General features: G+C 43.5%; 1 protein-coding gene across 1 annotated transcript in view; it reads left to right on the forward strand.

The window, feature by feature from the left end:
• The first annotated feature begins 657 nt into the window (after positions 1-657).
• The window catches only part of il17rd (interleukin 17 receptor D), a 99900-nt gene continuing 75512 nt past the window's right edge, over positions 658-25045 (forward strand). Inside the window, exon 1 of the mRNA XM_070894697.1 lies at positions 658-774. Within this exon, the coding sequence (XP_070750798.1) occupies positions 658-774 (117 nt within the window). The remainder of the gene's footprint in view (positions 775-25045) is intronic.

Genomic DNA, 25045 nt, shown 5'->3' on the forward strand with positions numbered 1-25045 from the left:
ACACCAAAGGATGTTAATGGTATGGGGGCAATTGAGGTATCTGAATCACAAGTGATGCTAATAATTATGGAGAAACGTTGATAAAAAAATCTGAGGAAGGGGAGATTTTTAAAAAATCACTGGGAAGCTGGTAAGTCGTGAAAACTGGGGCTAGGAATCACTGGCAATTTTGTAAATGTGAGGGAGAGTTGTGTACAAAAATTATTGAGGAAGCTTGTAGTGCTGGAGCCAGATAGAAATTTGAATAAAGGAATTTTGTTATATAAATGCTGGAAATCCGAAACCAAGATAAATGCTGGATGCACGCAGGAGGCCAGACAGCATTTTCTGAAGGGCAGGAGGAGTGCTTTGTTGTGGTGGTTGACGGGGTCGGATTGTGGTTGAGGGACCGGACTGTGCGTCGGGCTGCGGTAGTTGAGGGGTCGTGTTGAAGGGGGGGGGGAGGCCGGACTGTGGTGGTTGAGGGATGGGGGGGGGGCCGACGACTGTATTGGTTGGGGGGGGGGGGTCGAGTGCGGTTCAGAGGCCGGGTGCGGTGAGAGACCCGCCCTCACGGCAGTGCTGCCCGGGCGGGGGGTCAGCCCAATAACTTCAGCACCACGCCGAGCAGGCGGCGAGTGCGCATGCGCCGCGGCGGCTGTCGCGGGGATCGGGACGATGGCAGTCGGGCTGAAAGTTTGTGTTTTATTGCTGACTTTCTGCGGGGCTTCGGAGCGCGGACGCCAGGTCGCCGCCAGGTCCAAGCAGCGGGGTCCATTGGTGTGTCCTTCAAAAGTAAGGAAAGAGGTTTGTTGTGTAGATACGAATAGTTGCGGGTTGTGGTCTGGTTCAGCTCGCTTTCTCCTTCTGAGGCGGTTGGAAAGTGCGCTCCAAAAGGAGCCGCGGCATCTGGTCTGAAAGGGGCTTTTTATTTTAATGTTCAGTATATTGCAGCTTTTTAGAGTGCTTTATTGCGGACGTCGATATCTTATAAGATAAATCAGTAAATTCGAGTGCAGCTTCCAATGGAGTGAGTTTGATTTACTGAAGGGAAGGATTCAATAATCAGAACTTTAATTTGATGGAAAACAAAGCAGCAAAGTGAGGAGTAGGTCCGTTTGCAATTTGTGTTTGTGGTTTAGCACTGATTGAACTCCCAGTCAGTGGACTGTTTTGCATTAAAGACGGATTCGGCAGTCAGTCATCAGGAGATTTCCTTTATCTCCAGAGGTTTATTTGACCTGACCTGTCCTGTTGAGTGATACGGTGCCTTTTGTTATTTTAATGAATAAAGCCCGACCTTTTTACCTTCGATTGATCAAAGTGTTAGCAACAAGTGTAACCGCTTTCCTTCGCCAGTTTCATTTCCCATCGCACATCGTGTAATCTGGAGAGATTCAGACTGTAAGATTGCACCAGCATTTTTTGTTTTGTTTAAAGAAAAAGGAGAAATCTGCGGGGAGCCTTTATTTAAAGGCAGAGTTGGTGCAGTGATGAATGACCGAATGCCCCCGAAAGCATTGTTTGTGGGGGCAGGATTGCCTTTGAACTGAGACCTCAGTCGGAAGTAAAGTGGCCCATTTGTGACTGCATTAAATTCCTCGGCATTTCCTCTTTTTAACCGCAGGCCACTTCGCGTACAGCCCAGCTGGCTGATTGTAACTTCTGAGTCTGCAAATAGGGCAGAACTCTTTAATCACTGGGGTGCTTACCTTGTTAGGTTTTGGTAACTTTGTCAGATGTTTTTTTAAGTTATTGGTCGTCAGCTTCCTAAATAGCGGTGGTTTCTGCAGGATTGCACAGTGTTGATACAAACATATTTAAACAACTTTTTGTTTTGTCATTCACTTATGATTAGTGTTTTGGAATGTGTTACATTATATTTGGTGTATTATATGTGGTAACATGCTACAAATGATACACACTTCTGGTGGACATCCCAGGCGGTTTATGGTCTCTGGTTCCCAGATGGTGTTTGATTGTGTTTACCCCTGGGGCCATTTGTCCCACTCCACCGTTTTTTTAAATGAACCATGTTACCGTGCACTTCTGTACTCTTGAAATTTGTTAGATTGGCGAGTTGCCTTGTGTCTTCTGATGGCAACTTTTTTCTAAGTCAGAGATGTTCTTCCTTTTCCTTCAACGACTGTCTGTCCCACCTGTGACAGAGACTGTAATTCCTATTCAGTCACCTGAGAACTCACTTTGAGTGAAAGCAAGTCTTCCTCGATTTCGACGATGATGCCTACTTTTGGCAGTATTTCAAGAATGGAGACTAGATCTTTAACAAAAAAATCCCAGGGTTGACCTCCGTAAGTACATTAAGCTTCCAATGGAGAGAAATTAGGGAGTTTCCCGTACTATAAGGCTCGAGGGATTTGGATTGATAGGGCTTGGAAGAGGTGTGTTGGATGTGGTTCAGTAAGAAGCTGTGTGATGCTTTTCCCATTTCTTTCAAAGGGTGCTTGGATTGCAGTGGTGTAGTTCTATTGTTGTTGACAATCCTCTGTACCATGCCAAGTGGCCGTGGCTATTTCATTGTCTGGCATCACAGCCAAGCCTAATTCTACATTTATGCAATATATAATAATATATATTTCTAGCATGATAATGGGAACTCTGGCTGAATGATTTTCTTGCTGGCATAGCCCAAGTCCCATTGTTGTGAACCTACTGCTGCCCTGTGTGAGTTCAGTTAACTCTGAACACCAAAACATGAGCCTGGGGCATTGCTGTTTATGCATAGCTCTGTTCTGCATAAAGTAGCCCACTGAGCCACCATATGTACTCTTTATTGTGCAACTTATTACTAGGAAATAACATGAGCAATACATTTCTAACAAAATGTTGTGGGACATTGCAGGTGCAGGGCTGGTAATCTGAGCAATTCAAGTGCATATATAAAATCTAAACTTTAATTAAAAAATATTTTAATATATTCAATGATTGTCAATGTTTCAAGGTAGATGTGGAATTATTGAATTTAAAGTTTTTTTTAAAAGGTTAGGGCACACATTTAAAGAACATGATTCCTTGTATGCTTAAAGAAAATAGTACAATGTACTGGAGTTCTGAATGAATTTAGAACTGATGGTGGATATAATTTTTCTATACACTGAATATCAAAGTAGATTTATACACCCATCATCCTGCACTCCCCATGTGACTAGTCTTAAAAAAATGACTTAATATATAATGGCGATATCTTTAAAATATATGTGACATCCTTCACTCTACAAACATCTGGGTTCACAGTGTGCTGATTTCATAATAGTTGAAAATAGAAAATATCTCTGTATTCCATTTTGGGTTTTGGAAGAAATTTACATTGATCCAATTGCTTGCATATTAATGTATATTTTTCTTTCATAAATACTTAATTATTTTTGCCGAATCAATATTTTGTGTTTTTGATCGAGTTTTTTTTAAACTCTTAAATACATCTTGAATTAATAAGTATTTTAACACCCAGATCCTGATCATGTCAGCCTGAGTTTGGGCAAAATAAACTTGATGTACAGGTAAACTATGAGGTTACTTGCCAATACGGTTGCAAGACTTCATGCTCTGCTCTGGAAGTTGCTCCCAAAATTAAAATATCTCCTTGTAAATGTGATTTTAGCGAGTGAAGACATTTTTCTTTCAAATTTTCTCCTTTTCTTGGAGGCAGTAACGCACTCAAGGATACAGTCTTGCATGCACTTGTATTGCTGTAACTAAGATAACCTGCCCAAATAACCTTTATGTGGAAGCCCAGATATTGAGGTTGGATTAAACTGCTCCGCTGTAGAGAAAGCAGCATCACAGCTAAATTCAATGTTGTTCTCGTCCAATGTCCACAAAAGTATACTTTCTCGCAGGGTCTCCGATTAATAGGAGGAACCTTAGTTCCTCCCTTCCCCCAACTTCGAGACATTGAAGCCAATTGTAGTGTCCTCAGCATCCTCTGGCTGAGACCAGCTAATTTGGAACAAATCAAGGTTTGAACCTAGGAACTTAACTTGTCTGCTTTACTCAGAGCCCCACTATGTAATGCATTTATCAACTTCATCCATCAGTAAGGTGCCCTGAAGCACTATGCTTCTAATCTTCACAGCAGCATTCATGTATTTCTAGAGAATTGCAGCTTTAACCATTTTATACAAACTATTTGTTGCATAGACTGGGGATAATGGGTGCTCTCAGAAATATTTTAAAACTGCCGCATACTGATATGGAATCTTAATTCGTAATATACAAATAAAAACTGCTGGAAATACATTAAATCTCCCAGCATTTGAAAAAAAAAGATGGGTTAATATTTTGGTTAAAGACCTATCATCAGAACTTTGAAATCTCATCTGCAATATGCAGAATGCACCTGAATGTTATTTTAATACAAAAAGGAGTGATTAGATCGAGAATATGTTTGAAATTGTCTGCTTATATCATTTCAGTCGAGTTTTGTTGTGTAGACATTCTGGAGACTAGACAGTAAAATCAGCCTCTGAAAATGAGCAGCAGTATAATTATGGAAGGTCTCTGTTTTCTATTAAAATCAATGGGGACCTGGGCCTGGTTAGTTGCAGTATATTGATGACATCACTGAAGGAAGTGGGGGAAATTCCCTACTTGAAGGTTAGCTTTCTAGTGTTGGTGAAATGCGGGCTGCAGTGAGATGTTTTATTGGTTTCTGTGTTGACTATCTTTTAGCTTACTCCCTCCTAGTTCTAATGATTTGCAGTTGCTTGTTATTGTAACTAGGGAGGCGGGGGGCAGAAGGGAGTGCATTTTCAGCAAAGCTTCTGATTATAGGAGCTTGAGTACAAAATACATTTTATGGTTGAATCCTCTGTTTTATTTATTTGCACCGGTCACAATTGTTTGTGCTACAACTGAAATTGAACTGAACAAAATTGATCCATGATATATCATGGTGCTTGTGGGCAATATGCAAAACTGGCAACTGCTTAGCTGAGCAGTTAAAATCTGCCAGAAGTCAGAGAAAGCTCTGTGGCTCATCAAGTTAATGGGGAGTGATCTGGGGTATTTAAGTTCTGAATTTGGGTCACTTGCTGGGCTCATGTTTGTGTAAAGTCACTTCTTCTAGAACTGAGCTTGTGATTTCCAGTAGTAGTGCTAATCCTTTTGAAGATAAAATGTCTTGCATTTCAGCTGTGACTGCTGGTTTTGTTCACTCCTATCTGTGGTTGTCATTATTCTCTTGGAGCAGGAAACTGAAGACAAAGTCCCTAAAGCATTTTTAGACTTTTTTGGAGGGCGGGGGGGGAAATAATAGAATTTATTGTACTGGATGTCATCTGCTATATCACTCCAGCAGCATAAGCTGGCGCAGACTGAGCAGGAAATACTTCCATACAAAATCAGTTCAAGCTTGCGGAGAATGCTACATGTGTCTGATTTCTGGCACAAATTGCTGACAGCTGCTGTTTGCTGTTCCTTCCTCAGTTCTTGAAGCTCGTGTGTATGTAACTTCATCACTTTTTGAAGAGCAGTATCCCTTTACCAACAATCTCCATGGTAATGACAGCTTAAATTAGGCAGTCAGAATTCATCAAGTAGTGATCCTGGCATACATGCTCTGATTTCCAAGTGGGAGTTGTCAGTATCTTAAACAGGTTACCACAATAACATTTAGAGTTACACGAGAGCTGCGTTTGTTTTAATTTATTTAATTCAAACATTTTTTTTGAGGGGCGGGGAGGGGGATTGGGGGTCAGCTGGTATGATGCAAGTGAAAACCAATCACCATGTTTTGAGTCCCCAAGCCAGGCTACTGAGAAATTTCTCTTCATCCAATATGCAGACTCTCTCCAAAAACGGACACATTCCACCAACCCAAGTCCAGGATGCTGAGCTGAATGTTAGCAGGGCTGTGATTTAATGTCATCAGTTGCATGCAGGGTACTGCTGGAGTTAAACATCCTACTCCTTGTCCGGCTAGGACCAACTACTTGTTAGGATATTGGCTTGCAGGCTTATCGGAAACCAAGTGGGAAGAATCCCAGCACCAAGTGACAGGTCTATCCCACCAGATTAAATTAATGAGTCAAGACAGCTAGTCAAGATAGTTAGTCAATAAATCATCAACAGTGCTGTGGTGTACAGTGGACCTGCCTGGTTCAGGTATTGGATTACTAAGTCCACCACAGAGGACTGCCTTGGTTCCTGACTTGCATCATGGGCATGTCATATTGAAGTTACCTTGTCATGGAAGAGAACCTGCTTTCCTCCATTCCACGCCCCCCCCACCCGCCCGCAAAAAAAAACACAGTTAAAATAACAATTCCCTCCTTTCAAAACAATCATCAAAGTTTGGTTCCTTGTTGATTATATGATTTATTTTTTGCCAGTTGTGTCCCCTCACCCATGAAGATGTTGATTCCTTGTTGGGTAGAGTTCTATGGGTGCTGGTCACCCTCTGGCATGTCATCCAAGTGCCATTCTTCATGAGTGAGCTTTGAGAGTTACTCTAGGGAGACTATGAAGGCATTACGGTTAAATCTTATTCTGTCTTCACTTGATCCTCATGCATACTTCTAATAGGAGTTACTGGGTAGTGAGCAGAAACCTTGAACCGTTTTCCTCTTTTTAGCCCAGGGATGACGAGGATGATTCTATGAACCTAATCCCTGCTTCCCCTTCCATCCAAGATCCATGAACTCAGCATAGATTGAGAATAGAACTTCAAACCTTCCTGGTCTCAGTGGCTCAGTTAATTACCAGTTGATCTTGTGGAGCCCTTCGGGAAACCGAAGATGCAATTGAAAAATAAAACACAACTTACAAATAGATTTGAGGAGGTCTGGTGAAACATTACATGTGGAGAGCAGGCAACAGGTTAGATTGAGTGACCTCATGTAACTATTTTGGTTTGGAGTTTCCGCTCGATTGCGCTGGTTTTTTGGCGTAATTCGGCCCAAAACCGGCTTAAAAGATCACAGAATTTTAAGTGCAATTTGCGCTCGGCGTAACTAGAGTTTCTGTGATCTTTTGCGCTAGTTTTAAAAACATCGCGTTGGAAACTGGCCACGCCCCCAGGGTGAATCAATCACCACTGGTTGTTTCCGCTTATTATGCGTATTTGTAGGCTTTCAGAGAATGAATTTAAATCAATTTCAGTAACTTAAAATTGGGTTATTCAGAGGTGGCGGAATGACACTGTGATTAAAAAATTTTTATTTTTTTGAAAAGAACATATTTTCAGCTGTTTTAAAGGGCTCAATTTTGGCCAGGAGTTGCTTCATTTTTTTGGAGTAGGCTGCTTTTTCTGGTCTAACTTAAAAATCCCCAGCTGCCCCAATCAATTTGCACCAGCGTAACTCACTTAGTTACGTTTTTTTTAGATTCATTTCTTTTTCTCAAAAGGGGGCGTTACCAGCCACCTACACCAGTTCTGGCCATTTAGGCAACTTTGGCCAGCTAATAGTTACTCCATTTCTACTTAGGCCAGCGTATGTGGCCACTTGAGAAAACCCTTGCCGAAGTTAAAGAAATCGGCGCAGGTAAGTACAGCGGAGACCATTCGGCCTGGGATAGGGTCGGGAAGCGGAGAGGACCTGGACCTGAACCAACCAAGCCTTAGGGAACAGACTTGCAAAACCATCTTTCCTTCGCACAATTAAAATAAGGAGAAATAAAAAGTTAAAGTCCTACTTTAAGCATCAACTGCAATTCACCTTTCTGCACTCGGCCTGGGACTCACAGAATGCATGCAGGAGAACTCGGAGATCACACCGGGAGGCCACTCGGCCAGGGCTAGGGGCGGGAGAACTCACCGGCAGGCAGGAGAACTCATAGAACACACTGGCAGGCAGGAGAACTCGGAGATTGCACTGGGAGGTCACTCGGCCAGGGCTAGGGGCGGGAGAATGAACAGAGAGGCCACTCGGCTAGGGGGTGGAACAATCGACCTGGCCGGCATCGAGGTACAAAAGGAAGCAAGGTTGAAATAGAGCATGGATAGGATGGGTGATCGGGGGTTCAATGGGGACAAATGCACATTGGAAGTAAAAATAGGAAACACTTAAACCCACTCGTTTGATTTGTCATGCAAGTTAAATTAAAGAAAAAGAAAAAGACTTTTATAAAGATTTTGACATTGTACAGTACTTCATTCCCATAAAAATAATATAAGAAATAGGAGCAGGAGTAGGCCATACGGCCCCTCGAGCCTGCTCCGCCATTCAATAATAACATGGCTGATCTGATCATGGACTAAGCTCCACTTCCCCGCCTGCTCCCCATAGCCCCTTATCCCCTTCTCGTTTAAGAAACTGTCTATTTCTCTTAAATTTATTCAATGTCCCAGCTTCCACAGCTCTCTGAGGCAGCGAATTCCACAGATTTACAACCCTCTGAGAGAAGAAATTTCTCCTCATCTCTGTTTTAAATGGGCGGCCCCTTATTCAAAGGTCATTCCCTCTAGTTCTAGTCTCCCCTATCAGTGGAAACATCCTCTCTGCGTCCACCTTGTCAAGCCCCCTCATAATCTTACACGTTTCAATAAGATCACCTCTCATTCTTCTGAATTCCAATGAGTAGAGGCCCAATCTACTCAACCTTTCCTCATAAGTCAACCCCCCTCATCCCAGGAATCAACCTAATGAACCTTCTCAGAACTGCCTCCAAAGCAAATATATCCTTTCGTAAATATGGAAACCAAAACTGCACACAGTATTCCAGGTGTGGCCTCACCAATACCTTATAGCTGTAGCAAGACTTCCCTGCTTTTATACTCCATCCCCTTTGCAGTAAAGGCCAAGATACCATTGGCCTTCCTGATCACTTGCTGTACCTGCATACTATCCTTTTGTGTTTCATGCACAAGTACCCCCAGGTCCTGCTGTACTGTGGCACTTTGCAATCTTTCTCCATTTAAATAATAACTTGCTCTTTTGCAAAGAATATTGCAAGATGTTTTAAGACACAAACTGTGGTATTTCTCTTGACGTTGATGAACTTGAGCTTTAAGTAACAAACATTTCAATTGAAACTTTAAGAAAAAGACTTTTATAAAGAGCTATAAGGCAGGAGTTACCTTGGAGCTGCTCCCGCTTCGCACCTGTAACTTCACCGACAGTGCAATGGAAACCCCGTTTACAATAGCATCAACTTGCAAATGACCGATTTCCAACTCGCAGCGCTACTGCGCACGCGCGGCCATCACTATTCTCCACTGCGCATGTGCAGACGTCCCGGCACATTTTTCAACACAGAACATAGGCTCCACCCCCTGAGGCGACTGGCCACGCTGCGCGGCTGCAGTGAAGAGGCCAGACAGCGGCCAAAGTAGGAAAAAATTTTTCCGGAGCATCTCCAGACGTACTTAAGCCGTACGCAACTCGGGTAAGTATGCTGAAAAACGGGCTCGGCCAAAATTGAGCCCAAACAAACTTCAAGTTACTGAAGGAACATTTTTTAAAGCAAAATTTTTTTTTTTTTAATTGTGTTTATAAAATGCTGCCCGATTGTGCTGGCTCATGGCAGATTTTGTATTCAGCAATATGCAAATGAGCTTGAGCTGGAATTGCTCCGGAATTGGCAATTGCGCCCAAATAGGAAACTACCCCTTTGTTCCTTAATCGGTTTCTAGAGCAAATTAATGTGGGGTTCAATTGGGGCAGACTCCATCATATCAAAAAGAAAGAAAGACTTGCATTTATCATCATAGGCAGTCCCTCGGAATCAAGGAAGACTTGCTTGAAATGAGTTCTTAGGTGGTTGAACAGTCCAATACGAGAACCAGTCTCTGGCACAGGTGGGACAGATAGTCGTCTTATCGTGTCTTTCACAACCACCGGACGTCCCAAAGCGCTTTACAGCCATTGAAGTAATTTTGAAGTGTAGTCACTGTTGTTCACTTTATTTCATGTCATATCTTCAAAACTAACCCAGTGACCCAGCTGGCATGTAACAGAGCCATACCGATCAGCAGGTCACGGGTTCGATGTATACATGGCCTGATCTCAGCTGTGGTTACATTGGTTATCAGTGGTCTTGAGTTACGGAGGCGAAAATCAGCTAGGTTTCCTGTTATTAACTATCCAGTGACCTCTGTTGAGAAGCCTGCATTTGTGCTTGACAGAGATGCCCCCTCTAGCCCACCTTATGACTGCTACATTAAAGGTGTTCTATAAATGTGAGTTGTTGCTGAACAGTTTGCTGCAGTTAGTATCCAATTTCACAATTGAGTGGCCACTTGGCTGAGGCATTGGAGGATAGCTGGTACCTGCGAGATCTCACCCATGCAAAAAATCAGTGGTTTCAGGAGAGGGTAAGGGGGAAAATACTCGAGGAACAAAAAAAATCCAGCTGCTGCATTGATTTACTTTGGTGCTTTTTGCTATATGATGCATTGCTCTGTGATGAAGCGGTATATTTAAATAGCAGCCCCAATATAGTGGCACCCATTTGAGGACCCGTGGCCTTCGCACACTGCTCTGCTTTATTACCATATTTGGTGCTGCCACCCCTAATCAGGGCCTATTGGAGGCTGTTTCTTTGCTTCAATTTTTGAAACTGCACATCTATGAACAGGGACCCTAATGTAGTAACCTCATGTTGCATTTAAAATGTGTTGAGGTGATGCGGTTCGGTATAAAGGCTCATATCCTGCAAAATTCTCATTTAAGTTATAATAAAGTTCAGTTTCACGTGTGACTGTTGTGCGTTATGATCCAAAGAAGCAGAGATTAGCAACGCATCCGGCTCTGTTCGTTTGGAAGTATGTGGAGGCCGATATGGGTGACTGGAGGTTGGCAACTTAACATTACTGAGAGCCATTGATAGCAGGAGAACTGCATGTCTGTAAATATAAAAGTGCCAATTGTTTTACATGGTATATTACAATATCCCTCCTCATCTCCCAAGCAAGTAAAATATCTTCGAGCAGCTGCAGATTTCTGTCTTTTCCAACAGGTCTTCCGGGCAGGCATTGTACTCTGCTGATAATTTCCACATCGATGTACTGTTAACAAAACGGGAACTTTGGAATCAGACATGGGCTTATGCAGAAACAGTGTTCTGAGACCCAGTAATGACAAATTGAGCTTAAAAAAAAAACTCCCTTGTTTTCATTTATGTTTAAAGTCCCAAGAAGAAATACAAATACAAATACGAGAATTTCCAGGTATTAAATCAAGTAAATAATTTCTTCACCAACCGTTTGCCAAATACATTTTCTATCATAATTAAAGCAGATTTTTATTATGTTTCTGCTGTGTAGCACCCGCTACTACCTACCAGTTTATTGAGACCTGCAGCCTGTCTCTAATGAGGGTCAACCCTGCTGTAATAAATGTACACAGCTGTAACTGTTTGAGCACCCACACAGAAGACTGAGCATAATTAAAGTTCCCCAGATGTGGTTCCAGAGCATGTACTGTAATCCAAAGCCAGGAAGAAATAATCCTTTAGAAGACTGTCGAAATCAAATGTAAGAGGAGTTCCAGCTTCAGTGAGATTGTAAAATAAGCAGAAACAAAACAGAAAATGCTGGAAACCACAGGTCATTTCAGCATTTGTGGAGCGAACAGACAAGTTAACATTTTCAATGCAGACTCCACTATAAAAACTAAAAAATAAGAGATGGACATGTGTACTAATACAATCAGAGAAACAGAATGGCGGCAGGGGGCGGGGGGACCAAAATCGTGACTGGAATGATATAATCTCAGTCAAGTAAAGACAAAGGGTGTGTAAGTAGCCAAGGAAGTGGGAGATCTGGGGAGGTAGAAAACTTAGGGGTCAGGTATGGACTTCAAACCAGTTTGAATAGCTAACTTTAAAAAAATTTGTTCCGGAATGTGGGCATTGCTGGCAAGGCCAGCATTTATTGCCCATCCCTAATTGCCCTTGAAAAGGTGGTGGTGAGTTGCATTCTTGAACCGCTGCACTCCTTGTGGTGAAGATACTCCCACAGTGCTGTTCGAGAGAGAGTTCCAGGATTTTGACCCAGCGACGATGAAGGAATGGTGATATATTTCCAAGCCTGTAACTTGTAACTTGGATGGGGAACTTGCAGGAGATGGTGTTCCCATGCGCCTGATGCCCTTATCCTTCGAGGTGGAAGAGGTCGCGAGTTTTGGAAAGTGCTGCCTTGGCGAGTTGCTGCAGTGCATCTTGTAGATGGTACACACTGCAGCCACGGTGCGCCGGTGGTGGAGGGAGTGAATGTTGAAGGTGGTGGCTGGGGTGTTAATCAAGCGGGCTGCTTTGTCCTGGATGGTGTCGAGCTTCTTGAGTGTTGTTGGTACTGTATTCATCCAGGTAAGTGGAGAGTATTTCATCACATCCTGATTTGTGCCCTGAGATGGTGGAAAAGCTTTGGGGAGTCAGAAGGTGACACGCGCTGCAGAATACCCAGTCTCTGACCTGCTCTTGTTGCCATAGTATTTATGTGGCTGGTTCAGTTAAGTTTCTGGTCAATGGTGACCTCCAGGATGTTGATGGTGGGGGATTTGGTGATGGGAATACTGTTAGAGATGGTCATTGTTTGGCACTTGTGTGGTGCGAATGTTACTTGCCACTTATCAGCCCAAACCTGAATGTCGTCCAGGTCTTGCTGCATGCGGGCATGGACTGCTTCATTTTCTAAGGAATTGATAGCACCGTTGATGATATCTTCCATCACTTTTCTGATGATTGAGAGTAGACTGATGGGGTGGTAATTAGCTGGATTGGATTTGTCCTGCTTTTGTGGACAGGACATACTACATTGTCGGGTAGATGCCAGTGTTGTAGCTGTACTAGAACAGCTTGGTTAGAGGCGCGGCTAGTTCTGGAGCACAAGTCTTCAGCACAACAGCCGGGATGTTGTCCGGGCCCATAGCCTTTGCTGTATCCAATACGCTCAGCTGCTTCTTAATATCACGTGGAGTGAATTGAATCGAACTCGGAAGTTATTGAAGTCAAAGTTCTGACCAGAGGGTTACAGCGTGCCTAGGAGAAATATGAGATACGATTCCTGAAGCTTGTATTCAATGTCATATGTATAAAGCCAATGAAATGGTCAGAATGGGAGTGGGTATAGAATGGGGTGAGCCAAGATAACTTGAGTTCGCACTTATGGGCAGAATGGAAGTTTATACTGTGCAGATCTGACTTTGAATTTGAACTGGAGTGGAGAGAAAAAGAAAGACATGCATTATTGTAGTGCCTTATCACACTTCTTAAAAACATCAAGTGTATCATATACAATGAATTACTTCAAAGTACTGTACAGTAATCTTGTGTGGACTAATGCAGCACCCATTCGGTCCACATCAAGACCCCACAGACAGCAGTGAGATGATTGCCCAGTTAATGTGTTTTGGTGGTGTTGCTTGAGGAAGGAATATTTCCCAGGACTTCAGCCTGCTGTGTTTCAATAGTCCCATGGCATGTTTAATGTGCACCAGAACATGCAACACAAGCATTGGTTTCACATCTCACCTGAAGGATAGTACTTCCAAAAGCAATTGTCATCATCATAGGCAGTCCCTTGGAATCGAGGAAGACTTGCTTCCACTCTTTAAAATGAGTCCTTAGGTGGCTGAACAGTCCAATACGAGAACCACAGTCTCTGTCACAGGTGGGACAGATAATCATTGAGGGTAAGGGAGGGTGGGACAGGTTTGCCGCATGCTCTTTCTGCTGCCTCCGCTTGATTTCTGCATGCTCTCGCCGATGAGACTCAACGTGCTCAGCGCCCTCCCGGATGCACTTCCTCCACTTATGGCCAGGGACTCCCAGGTGTCAGTGGGGATGTTGCACTTTATCAGGGAGGCTTTGAAGGTGTCCTTGTAACGTTTCCTCTGCCCACCTTTGGCTCATTTGCCATGAAGGAGTTCTGAGTAGACGCTTGCTTTGGGAGTCTCGTGTCTGGCATGTGGACAATGTGGCCTGCCCAGCAGAGCTGATCAAGTGTTGTCAGTGCTTCAATGCTGGGGATGTTGGCCTGGTCGAGGACGCTAACGTTGATGTGCCTGTCCTCCCAGGGGATATATGTAGGATCTTGCGGAGACATTGTTGGTGGTGTTTCTCCAGTGACTTGAGGTGTCTACTGTACATGGTCCATGTCTCTGAGCCATACAGGAGGGCGGGTTTTATTACAGCCCTGTAGACCATGAGCACTGCACGAGGTAGAAAAAGCCATAAGACAGCTTAAGAACAATAAGGCTACTGGAGCGGATGGAATCCCTGCTGAGGCACTGAAGTATGGTGGAGAGGCACTGCTGGCGCGAATACATGACCTCATCTCTCTCACCTGGAGGGAGGAGAGCATGCCGGGAGATCTGAGAGATGCAGTGATCGTGACCATCTTTAAAAAAGGGTACAAGTCCGACTGCGGCAATTACAGAGGAATCTCCCTGCTATCAGCCACTGGAAAAGTCGTCACTAGAGTCCTCCTCAACCGTCTTCTCCTTGTGGCCGAGGAGCTCCTCCTGAAGTCGCAGTGCGGATTTTGTCCCCTACAGGGCATAACGGACATGTTTTTTGCAGCCCGACAGCTGCAGGAAAAATGCAGGGAGCAGCGCCAGCCCTTCTACAACAGTAATTGTATTGCATTGTCAGCCTATGTTACGTGCTCAAGTCCTGGATTGGAGCTTGAACCCAAAACTTTTTGCCTCAGAGGCAAGAATGGTCCCAAGCTAGTAACAAGTACTCTTGTACAAAGTAATCAACAATATAATAACAAATGACTTTATACATTAGCCTTTGTAATGGAGACTGCAATGCCCCAATTACACCATGATCTTTTGAACAACATTAATACCACCTGTGCAATAAAATGCTACGGATATCAGAAAAAGTTTGGCATCAGCAATGAGACTGCTAGAAAGAGGTCACGTTGCACACTAGCTGCTGCTGGAGCTGCATCACTGACTTAAATTTAATTTAAAATGACTCGTGCAGCTAGTTTAAATTTCTAATAATGCTAAAGCTGATGGGACAGTGAAATAAAAACTGGGTACAAAAGCAAAACACTCCAGATGCTGGAATCTGAAATAAAAACAGAAAATACTGGAGATACTCAGCAGGTCAGGCAGCAATAAACAGCACCTGCTGCCTGACCTGCATTTTCTGTTTTTATATTAAATCAAAACTGGGTCTAGTTTGTTACTGGCCTATAGAAACTGGATTAAATAGCAAAAACGCCAGAATCTGACTCGAACCCTGGGCTCCTCAAATCGAGAGCCTCTTATCAACAAAGGCAGACATTGATGTGGAGATTCAACATCGTCTCCAGTGCGCCAGTGCAGCCTTCGGCCATCTGAGGAAAAGAGTGTTTGAAGACCAGGCCCTCAAATCTACCACCAAGCTCATGGTCTACAGGGCTGTAGTAATACCACCCTCCTATATAGATCTGAGGCATGGATGATGTATAGAAGGCACCTCAAGTCGCTGGAGATATATCACCAACGATGTCTCCGCACGATCCTGCAAATCCCCTGGGAGGACAGGCGCACCAACATCAGTGTCCTCGACCATGCCAACATCCCCAGTATTGAAGCACTGACCACACTCGATCAGCTTCGCTGGGCAGGCCACATAGTTCGCATGCCAGATACGAGACTCCCGAAGCAAATGCTTTATGCTGAGCTCCTTCATGGTAAATGAGCCAAAGGAGGACAGCGGAAACATTATAAGGGCACCCTCAAAGCCTCCCTGGTAAAGTGCGACATCACCACTGACACCTGGGAGACCCTGGCCGAAGACCGCCCAAGGTGGAGAAAGTGCATCCGGGAGGGGGTTGAGCTCTTCGAGTCTCAACGCCGAGAGCATGAAGAGGTTAGGCGCAGGCAGCGGAAGGAGCGCGCGGCAAACCAGCCCCACCGACCCCTCGACGAATGTCTATCCCATCTGTAACAGGGTCTGTGGTTCTCGTGTCAGACTGTTCAGCCATCAAAGAACTCACTTTGGGAGTGGAAGCAAGTCCTCCTCTATTCCGAGGGACTGCCTATGCTGATGAAAAGACTGATATTGGGTAGAGAGTGGTGTGCAAAGCTCTCTGCACGTGTTATGAACATGTGCTTGCGGAGATTCACTTTCCTTAATTTGAGTGACGAGCAGGCAATGTAAATGCTGTCTGCTTGCTTACTACAAGAAATTCGCAAGACTGAATCCAAACCATTCCATGAGAATCCCATGTCCTTTTGGGGAGGGTGGGGGAGAGGGAGGGGCGCTGCTGTCGACCCCTGGCGGTAGTAACTCTACAATGATATTAAGGGGAACAGATAAGGTTGATTGAAAGAAACGATTTCCGCTGGTTGGGGATTCTGGGACTAGGGGGCAGAGTCTAAAAATGAGAGCCAAACCTTTCAGGAGTGAAATTAGGAAACATTTCTACACACAAAGGGTGGTAGAAGTTTGGAACTCTCTTCCGCAAATGGCAATTGATGCAAGATCAATTGTTAATTTTAAATCGGAGATTGATAGCTTTCTGTTAACCTAAGGTATTAAGGGATATGGGCCCAAAGGCGGGTATATGGAGTTAGTTCGCAGATCAGCCATGATCTCATTGAATGACGGAACAGGCTCGAGAGGCTGAATGGCCTACTTTTGTTCCTATGGCCCTAATTGATGTAAGTGTTCTTGGGTTTGGGAAAGGGAAATTCAGCCAGGGTTCCTGCTCCAGATCACCTTTGCTGAATTATATGTGTGTGGAAGTTGGCTTAGGAAAGAATGGAGGCGGATGTCCCCATGTTTGAAGAGCCTCCAAACATGGATTGGCTAGCCTCACGGAAGGTAACAAATTAGATTATCTGGTGATTGCTTCATTTGCTGTTTGTTGAGCTGTCCTGTACACAAATTGGCTGCTGCATTTTCCTACATAACAATAGTGCCTGCATTTCAAAAGTAATCCATTGATTGTAATCTGCTTTGGGAAGTCTGGAAGAGACAATAAGCACCATATAAATGCAAATTCTTTCATTACTTGGGCAAAGTACTGGAGGATTGCTGCCAGTTGTAAATCCTTATCCAGGCATGACTCGACACCTTTGCAAGAGGAAGAAAATTGAAAGTTTAACTGATTTGCTTTGTATTTTTTTAAACAAAGAAAAAAGTTGCATTATATGGCACATTATCACATCTTTTAAGCATCTTCAGGTGCTTTGTGTACAATGAATGACATTGAAATGTACTTTTTGTGTGCAGCAGTATGTGGCAAAGAACAATGAAATAAATAATCAGGCTATTTCCGGTAGTGTTCTACCCAGAGCTCCGACACGGCAAGTGAGTCCCAGGTGGGCAGAAGAAACGCTTCAAGGACACCCTGAAAGCCTTCTTGGAAAAAGTGCAACATCCCCACCGACACCTGGGAATTCCTGGCCCAAGACCTCTCAACGTGGAGGAGAAGCATCCGGGAATGCACTGAGCACCTCGAGTCTCTTTGCCGAGAGCAAGCAGAAACCACGCGCAAACAGCAGAACATAAGAAATAGGAGCAGGAGTAAGGCACTTGGCCCCTCGAGCCTGCTGCACCATTTAATAAGATCATGGCTGATCTGATCTTGGGCTCAGCTTTACTTCCCTGCCCGCTCCCCATAATCCTTCACTCCCGTATCCTTCAAAAATCTGTCCATCTGCACCTTAAATATATTCAATGACCCAGCCTCTACAGCTCTCTGGGGCAGAGAATTCCACAGATTTACGACCTGAGAGAAGAAATTCCTCCTCATCTCCGTTCTAAATGGGCGACCGTTTATTCTTAAATTATACCCCCTAGTTCTTGATTCCCCCAGAAATGGAAACATTCTCTCTGCATCTACCTGGTCGCTCAGTATCTTGTATGTTTCAATAAGATCACCTCTGGAAGGAGGCACGACAACCCAAGCACCCCCACCCACCTGTCCCTTCAACCACCGTCTGCCCCACCTGTGACAGAGACTGTAGGTCCCGCATTGGACTCATTATCACCTGAGAACTCATATATTAGTGTGGAAGCAAGTCATCCTCGACTCCGAGGGACTGCCTAAGAAGGGAAAATGTTGCTGAAAGAATAATGTTGGCTCGGACATATTCATCGAGTCATAACGGCACAAAAGTAGGCCATTCGGCCCATCGAGTCCATGCTGGCTCTCTGTAGAGCAATCCAGTCAGTCCCATTCCCCCGCTCTATCCCCAGAGCCCTGCAAGTTTTATTTCCCTCAAGTGCCTATCCAATTTCCTTTTGAAATCATTGATCATCTCTGCTTCCACCACCCTCGTCGGCAGCAAGTTCCAGGTCATTAATAAAAAAGTTCTTCCTCACATCCCCCCTGCATCTCTTGCCCAAAACCTTAAATCTCCGTCCCCTAGTCCTTGTACCATTAGCTAATGGAAACAGCCTTTCTCTCTTTACCTTATTCAAACCCGCCATAATCTTGTACACTATCAAATCTCCCCTCAACCTCCATTGCTCCAAGGAGAACCCCAGCTTCTCCAACCTAACCTTGTAGCTAAAATCCCTTATCCCTGGAACCATTCTGGTAAATCTCCTTTGCACCCTCTGAAGGTCCTTCACATCCTTCCTAAAATGTGGTGAACAGAACTGGACCCAAAACTCCAGTTGTGGCCTAACCAGAGCTTTATAAAGGCTCAGCATAAATTCCCTGCTTTTGTACTTTTATATATCTCTATTTATGAAATCCAAAATCCTATATGCTTTGCTAACTACTCTCTCAATATGTCCTGCCACCTTCAAGAATCTATACACATGAACCCCCAGCTCCCTCTGTCCCTGCACACTCTTTAGAACTGTGCCATTAAGTCTATATTACCTCTCCCTATCCCTTCTGCCAAAATGCATCACCTCACACTTCTCTGTACTAAATTCCATCTGCCACTTTTCTGACCATTCTGCCAGTCTATGTCCTGTTGCAGTCGACTGGTATCATCATCTCTGTTTGGCACACCACCAAGTTTGGAATCATCGGCAAATTTTGAAATTTACTCTGCATTCCAATATCCAAGTCATTTTTATGTATCAAAAAAAGGCAATGGTCCTGGCACCAACCCCTGGGAACACCATTGTCTATCATCCTGCAGTCTGAAAAACAACCATTTACCACGACTCGCTGTTTTCTGTCCTTAAGCCAATTTCTTATCCATGCTGACACTAACCCTCCTATTCCATGAGCCTCAATTTTGTTAACCAGCCTTTTATGTGGTACTTTGTCAAATGCTTTCTTCGAATCCATATAGACAACATCCAGTGCATTCCCTTCATCAACCTTCTCTGTTACTTCATCAAAAAATTCAATTCAATTAGTCAACACGATCTGCCTTTTATAAATCCATGCTGGCTCTCCTTAATTAACTTAAACCTCTCCAAGTGCCTGTTAATTTTTCCCTTGATTATTGTTTCTAAAACCTTACCCACCACTGATGTTAAACTGATGTAGTTACTAGGATTGTCCTTAAATCCTTTCTTGAACAAGGGCGTCACATTTGCCACTTTCCAATCCTCTGGCACCACCGCCCCCCCCCCCCTCCCCCCACATCTAGGGAAGATTGGAAGATTATGGCAAGCCCTTCCATGTTCTCCACCCCCATTTCCCTTAGCAACTCTGGTTGGGTTCAGTTCTACACCCACTGTGAGTGAGAATAAAATAAATGAGCTAATGATTTTCTCTCCTGGTCACAGGACCTTTTTGATGGGAGGAACTCCATGCTCTTCTTGGAATCATGCTATGGAATCTTTAAAGTGCACCGGAATCATTTTGACCATCAAGCCCTCGATTGAGGCTTGATCCTTCTAACTCGGGGATGAGAATGATAACAACCAAATTAAGCTAAAAGATTTTGTTCACTCTGATCTAATACACAATTTGAATTGGTAATTTAATCCCAGAAACTAGCATGAATTAATAAAAATGATTAAATGCGCTCCGATCACCTGAACAAAACAAGCACCAATATAAAAACAGCCCAAATGACTTTACAGAAGCAAGAACCACAAGTCTAGAATGCTGAGATCTGGTTCTTGAACATAGAAAATAGGTGCAGGAGTAGGCCATTCGGCCCTTCGAGCCTGCACCACCATTCAGTATGATCATGGCTGATCATGCAACTTCAGTACCCCATTCCTGCTTTCCATACCCCTTGATCCCTTTAGCTGTAAGGGCCACATCTAACTCCCTTTTGAATATATCTAACGAACTGGCCTCAACAACTCTCTGCGGTAGGAAGTTCCACAGGTTCACAATTCTCTGAGTGAAGAAGTTTCTCCTCGAGGTTGTGCAGAATAGGTGTAAAGTGACTTCATGGTATTTTCTCTCATTGTTTGCTCCATTGGTCAGCCTTTAAATATTGCTAATTGAACAGCAAAGCTTCAGAATGTGTTAATGGCCTATTCATGAAAGGTGAGAATATGGTGACATTGTGGCCCTTTAGTACAGGTATAAGGAAATGATCTCGGAACTAGTTTGTCAAGAAATGTGCTTGGATCAGAATTCTTCTTCAAATATCGATAAATACCAATTTACAAATATTTCTGCAGTCTACATACAGTAATCTAATTTCTAATGGTTTATTTATATTGTTTCTAGCTGCTGGTGCCTTGTAATTTCTAGACCAGTTCATGTATAATTGCTTTAAAGTTGCAGTTTGAGATTTTAGCAGCTTTTACGTTGCATTAGACCTGTGCTAGCATGGCTGATTCCCAAGGTCTTGTACAGCTGGCTGCAAGCTGCGTGTAAAGCTGCTGGGACTTACTAAGATTGATGGTCCAGAAGACCAAACAAGGCCTCGCCCATAGCTGATATTAGTGAGTCCCAGCAGTTCTGCGTTTAGCCTACAGCCGGCCGTGCAAGAACCATACTTCGGAAACCTGGTCAGGTCTCGCACAGTGAAAAGGCAACTCTTGTTTCTGAATGGTGGAGGCACATAAGTCAGTGAGCACCAAATAAAAACACATGCTAGACTGCATGGGGAGGGTGAGCAGCTCAATGTTTTATGCTTGATAATAGAATCAATTCCACCACTAGTGTTTACATTGCTTCCAGGGGACCACGATTTCAGGAAACACCCAATGAAAACTACATTTTAAAGAAATATTGGGGAGTTTTTGGAAGCCTTCATTTACTTTTCCAAGCTTAATGTTGGGTAAATGTAGTACGCTGCATACCATGAGCTATGGTCCCTAGTGTCTCCGTTTTAGTGTTGCAAAATGGCATTAGACTTGCTTGATATATTTGCTCAATCCTTCTGGAACGGTGAATGACTTGCACTTAGCATGTGTTTTTATTTGGTGCTCACTGACTTATGTGCCTCCACCATTCAGAAACAAGAGTTGCCTTTTCACTGTGCGAGACCTGACCAGGTTTCCGAAGTATGGTTCTTGCACGGCCGGCTGTAGGCTAAACGCAGAACTGCTGGGACTCGCTAATAACGGTGAATGACTTGCACTTAGCAAATATACCTGAATTTTGAGGTGCAAACCAACCTCAGGTGCTTGTGCTTGTGTTAATTAAGATTCTGGGAGACCAGCTTGAATGAGATAGCTCCCTGATTTTACACAGTTAGAAGTAGATCCCGTATCTCAGTGGCAGAATTGTAAACCCAGTTTTTCATCATTCTGTGATTCGGTCGGCAGGGACAAGAAATTTGATTTAACTGTATAACCCCAAGGAGTCAGCTCACAGATACCAGTCTCCCAGATTCAGACGTAAACAAGCACCAGTATAAGTGTTTTGTTCAGAATTTAGGTATTTTGTTGACCATTAAGGGAGCTTAACTTTTGAATTTGTCATGCTTGAAACATGGTCACTGGCACCGCTCATTCCACTAGTTGGGTTACACCTGCTGTCCACTAGTTGGGTTACACCTGCTGTGCACTATCCACCACCCCATAGCTTACCATGGCTGGTTGGTAGGACCTGACTCAATAAAAATAGTTCAAGAATTGTTAATTGAATTGCTGTGACTGCATGAGCAGTACATGTGACAGTCTGTTCTGATCATGCCACTGCGGAGATGCCATGTTTTGTACATCTCGTTCACAATGCAGAGTGGATGGTATATCTGTTGGGATGACATTTTTTTCATTGATTTTAAATCCCCCCTCCCTCAAACAAAAGCAGTTCAGATTCCTACTCTTGGTAATTATGCAGTGATTTTTGACACAACTGAACATGTGTGTGGACAGGCTCAATTGTGATCTGGCCAAATAACCTGCCAACATTATTCACCCACAACGAATTGGCACTTGGGCAAAGTATCAGATGGCTACTGGTATCTAGTTACCTCAGCATGTTTATTATCTTCAGGAAAGGAGGGATAATGACAGAAAACTGGAAGAAAAAACAAAAAAATCCCAATGGTGATGAAATTAATTGTGACATTCATTTTTAAGATGAGACCTATTTTAAAAAAAAAAAACCACACAAACCTAGGTGACTTAAAACTTGTTCCTCCTTTCTGCTGGAGTTACCTATCCTCGCGAGTGTACATCTCCGGCTGTATTAAAACACCTAAAAGATAATTATGGAAGAAATATGAGACTAAATGGAATTTGTCTATGAAAAGAATGCTCAAATTTCAAAGGTTTACTCCTGCTTTGCATCTCTTGAAGATGAAAAGAAATATTAAAATGATTTGCACCTGCGCCATTTGTGCTGAAAGTATTGCTGGTTAAAGAAGTCAGGGTAATAATGACATGAATCAGACAAACATAATTCACTTCGTGGTTAACTTCAGAGATCTCTCTTGGGCAACCCAGCCATCAGAACCTTTTTTTGTTGCAGTTTTCAACATTTGAAGTTAATCACTTTCTGTAGTTCACAGTAATGATTACTCAATAGGCAATGGAATAGTGACTGATCACATATTGAAGCTGTTTGATTTTGCTGAGATTTCAAGTTTTAATATATATTTCTTTTAATTTTCATAAAGTACAAAACAGTAGTAACTCTGAAGCATGTACTCTGTTCCAACCACAACCTGAGGATACTTCAAATGAGAATAGTTTCATAGAAACATAGAAAATAGGTGCAGGAGTAGGCCATTCGGCCCTTCAAGCCTGCACCACCATTCAATAAGATCATGGCTGATCATCCACCTCAGTACCCCTTTCCTGCTTTCTCTTCATAACCCTTGATCCCTTTAGACGTATGGGCCATATCTAACTCCCTCTTGAATATATCCAATGAACTGGCATCAACAACTCTCTGCAGTAGGGAATTCCACAGGTTAACAACTCTGAGTGAGTGAATAAGTTTATAAGAACAAAAGAATTAGGAACAGGAGTAGGCCATCTAACCCCTCGAGCCTGCTCCGCCATTCAATAAGATCATGGCTGATCTGGCCGTGGACTCAGCTCCACTTACCCGCCCTCTCCCCGTAACCCTTAATTCCATTATTGGTTAAAAATCTATCTATCTGTGACTTGAATACATTCAATGAGCTAGCCTCAACTGCTTCCTTGGGCAGAGAATTCCACAGATTCACAACCCTCTGGGAGAAGAAATTCCTTCTCAATTCGGTTTTAAATTGGCTCCCCCATATTTTGAGGCTGTGCCCCCTAGTTCTAGCCTCCCCGACCAGTGGAAACAACCTCTCTGCCTCTATCTTGTCTATCCCTTTCATGATTTTAAATGTTTCTATAAGATCACCCCTCATCCTTCTGAACTCCAAGGAGTAAAGACCCAGTCTACTCAATCTATCATCATAAGGTAACCCCCTCATCTCCGGAATCAGCCTAGTGAATCGTCTCTGTACCCCCTCCAAAGCCAGTATATCCTTCCTTAAGTAAGGTGACCAAAACTGCACGCAGCACTCCAGGTGCGGCCTTATCAATACCCTGTACAGTTGCAGCAGGACCTCCCTGCTTTTGTACTCCATCCCTCTCGCAATGAAGGCCAACATTCCATTCGCCTTCCTGATCTCCTCATCTCAGTCCTAAATGGCTTACCCCTTATCCTTAGACTGTGTCCCCTGGTTCTGGACTTCCCCAACATCGGGAACATTCTTCCTGTATCTAAGCTGTCCAGTCCCGTCAGAATTTTATATGTTTCTATGAGATCCTCTCTCATCCTTCCAAACTCCAGTGAATAAAGGCCCAGTCGATCCAGTCTCTCCTCATATGTCAGTCCAGCCATCCCGGGAATCAGTCTGGTGAACCTTCACTGCACTCCCTCAATAGCAAGAATGTCCTTCCTCAGATTAGGGAACCAAAACTGAACATAATATTCCAGATGAGGCCTCACCAAGGCCCTGTAAAACTGCAGTAAGACCTCCCTGCTCCTATACTCAAATCTCCTAGCTATGAAGGCCAACATACCATTTGCCTTCAAGTTTGGTTGTTACTCTCATGAATAGACTGATGACGTTAATTTTCAAGACCCAAAGGATAATTGGCTGAGGTGCATCTGTGAAAAATAAGCCAACATCTTCCTGAGGGGCAAAAACTTGCATGGAGCCGGTCCTCCCATTCACTCGATCTTGCGCACACGCACCTGTTCCATTCATTTGTTTTCACTCTTTCAGTTCCTGCTCCCTAGAACAATGACACAGAGACCAATTGTAGTATCTCACCACAATCAACTGACATAGCAAAGGACAGGGATTGAACCTGGGATCTTCCTGCTTCTGCACCATGTCTCCACCAAAATTCAAAAAGTCCTCCTTTCCAAAGCCCAATTTTCTCTCCTACCCCCAGAAGATACTGGTTTGTGAGATACACACTTCATGGGCAGTGGCTATCTTTTCAGAACCTCATTCTCTGAGTGTCTACAGGTTGTTCCAGCAGTAACAAGGAGTAGGAACCTTTGTTGTTTTCCCCCTGCCTACCAAGTCCATAACACTCAAGCCAATTGCAGTGCCTCGACTGGCACCCCAGCTTACACAATTCAACATGAACCAGAAATTAAACTTGAGACCTTCTAGTCCGTTTAGCTCAGTACCACTTATCAACTGAGACATTTGGGGAACTCTAAAGTTGTATTTAAATGTATTTTAAGAATTCAAAGAATACTATAAATAAAAATTGTGATCTTACTGATTTTAGCTAAACAGCAGTGAAAGGTTCTATAATAGGCCTCGGTATCCTTTGGCTAGGAAGGAGAAAAATAGACCAGATTTCTTGCTCCAGAATTCTATCC

This window comes from Pristiophorus japonicus, chromosome 12 (genome assembly GCF_044704955.1).
Source record: "Pristiophorus japonicus isolate sPriJap1 chromosome 12, sPriJap1.hap1, whole genome shotgun sequence".
Classification (NCBI taxonomy): domain Eukaryota; kingdom Metazoa; phylum Chordata; class Chondrichthyes; family Pristiophoridae; genus Pristiophorus; species Pristiophorus japonicus.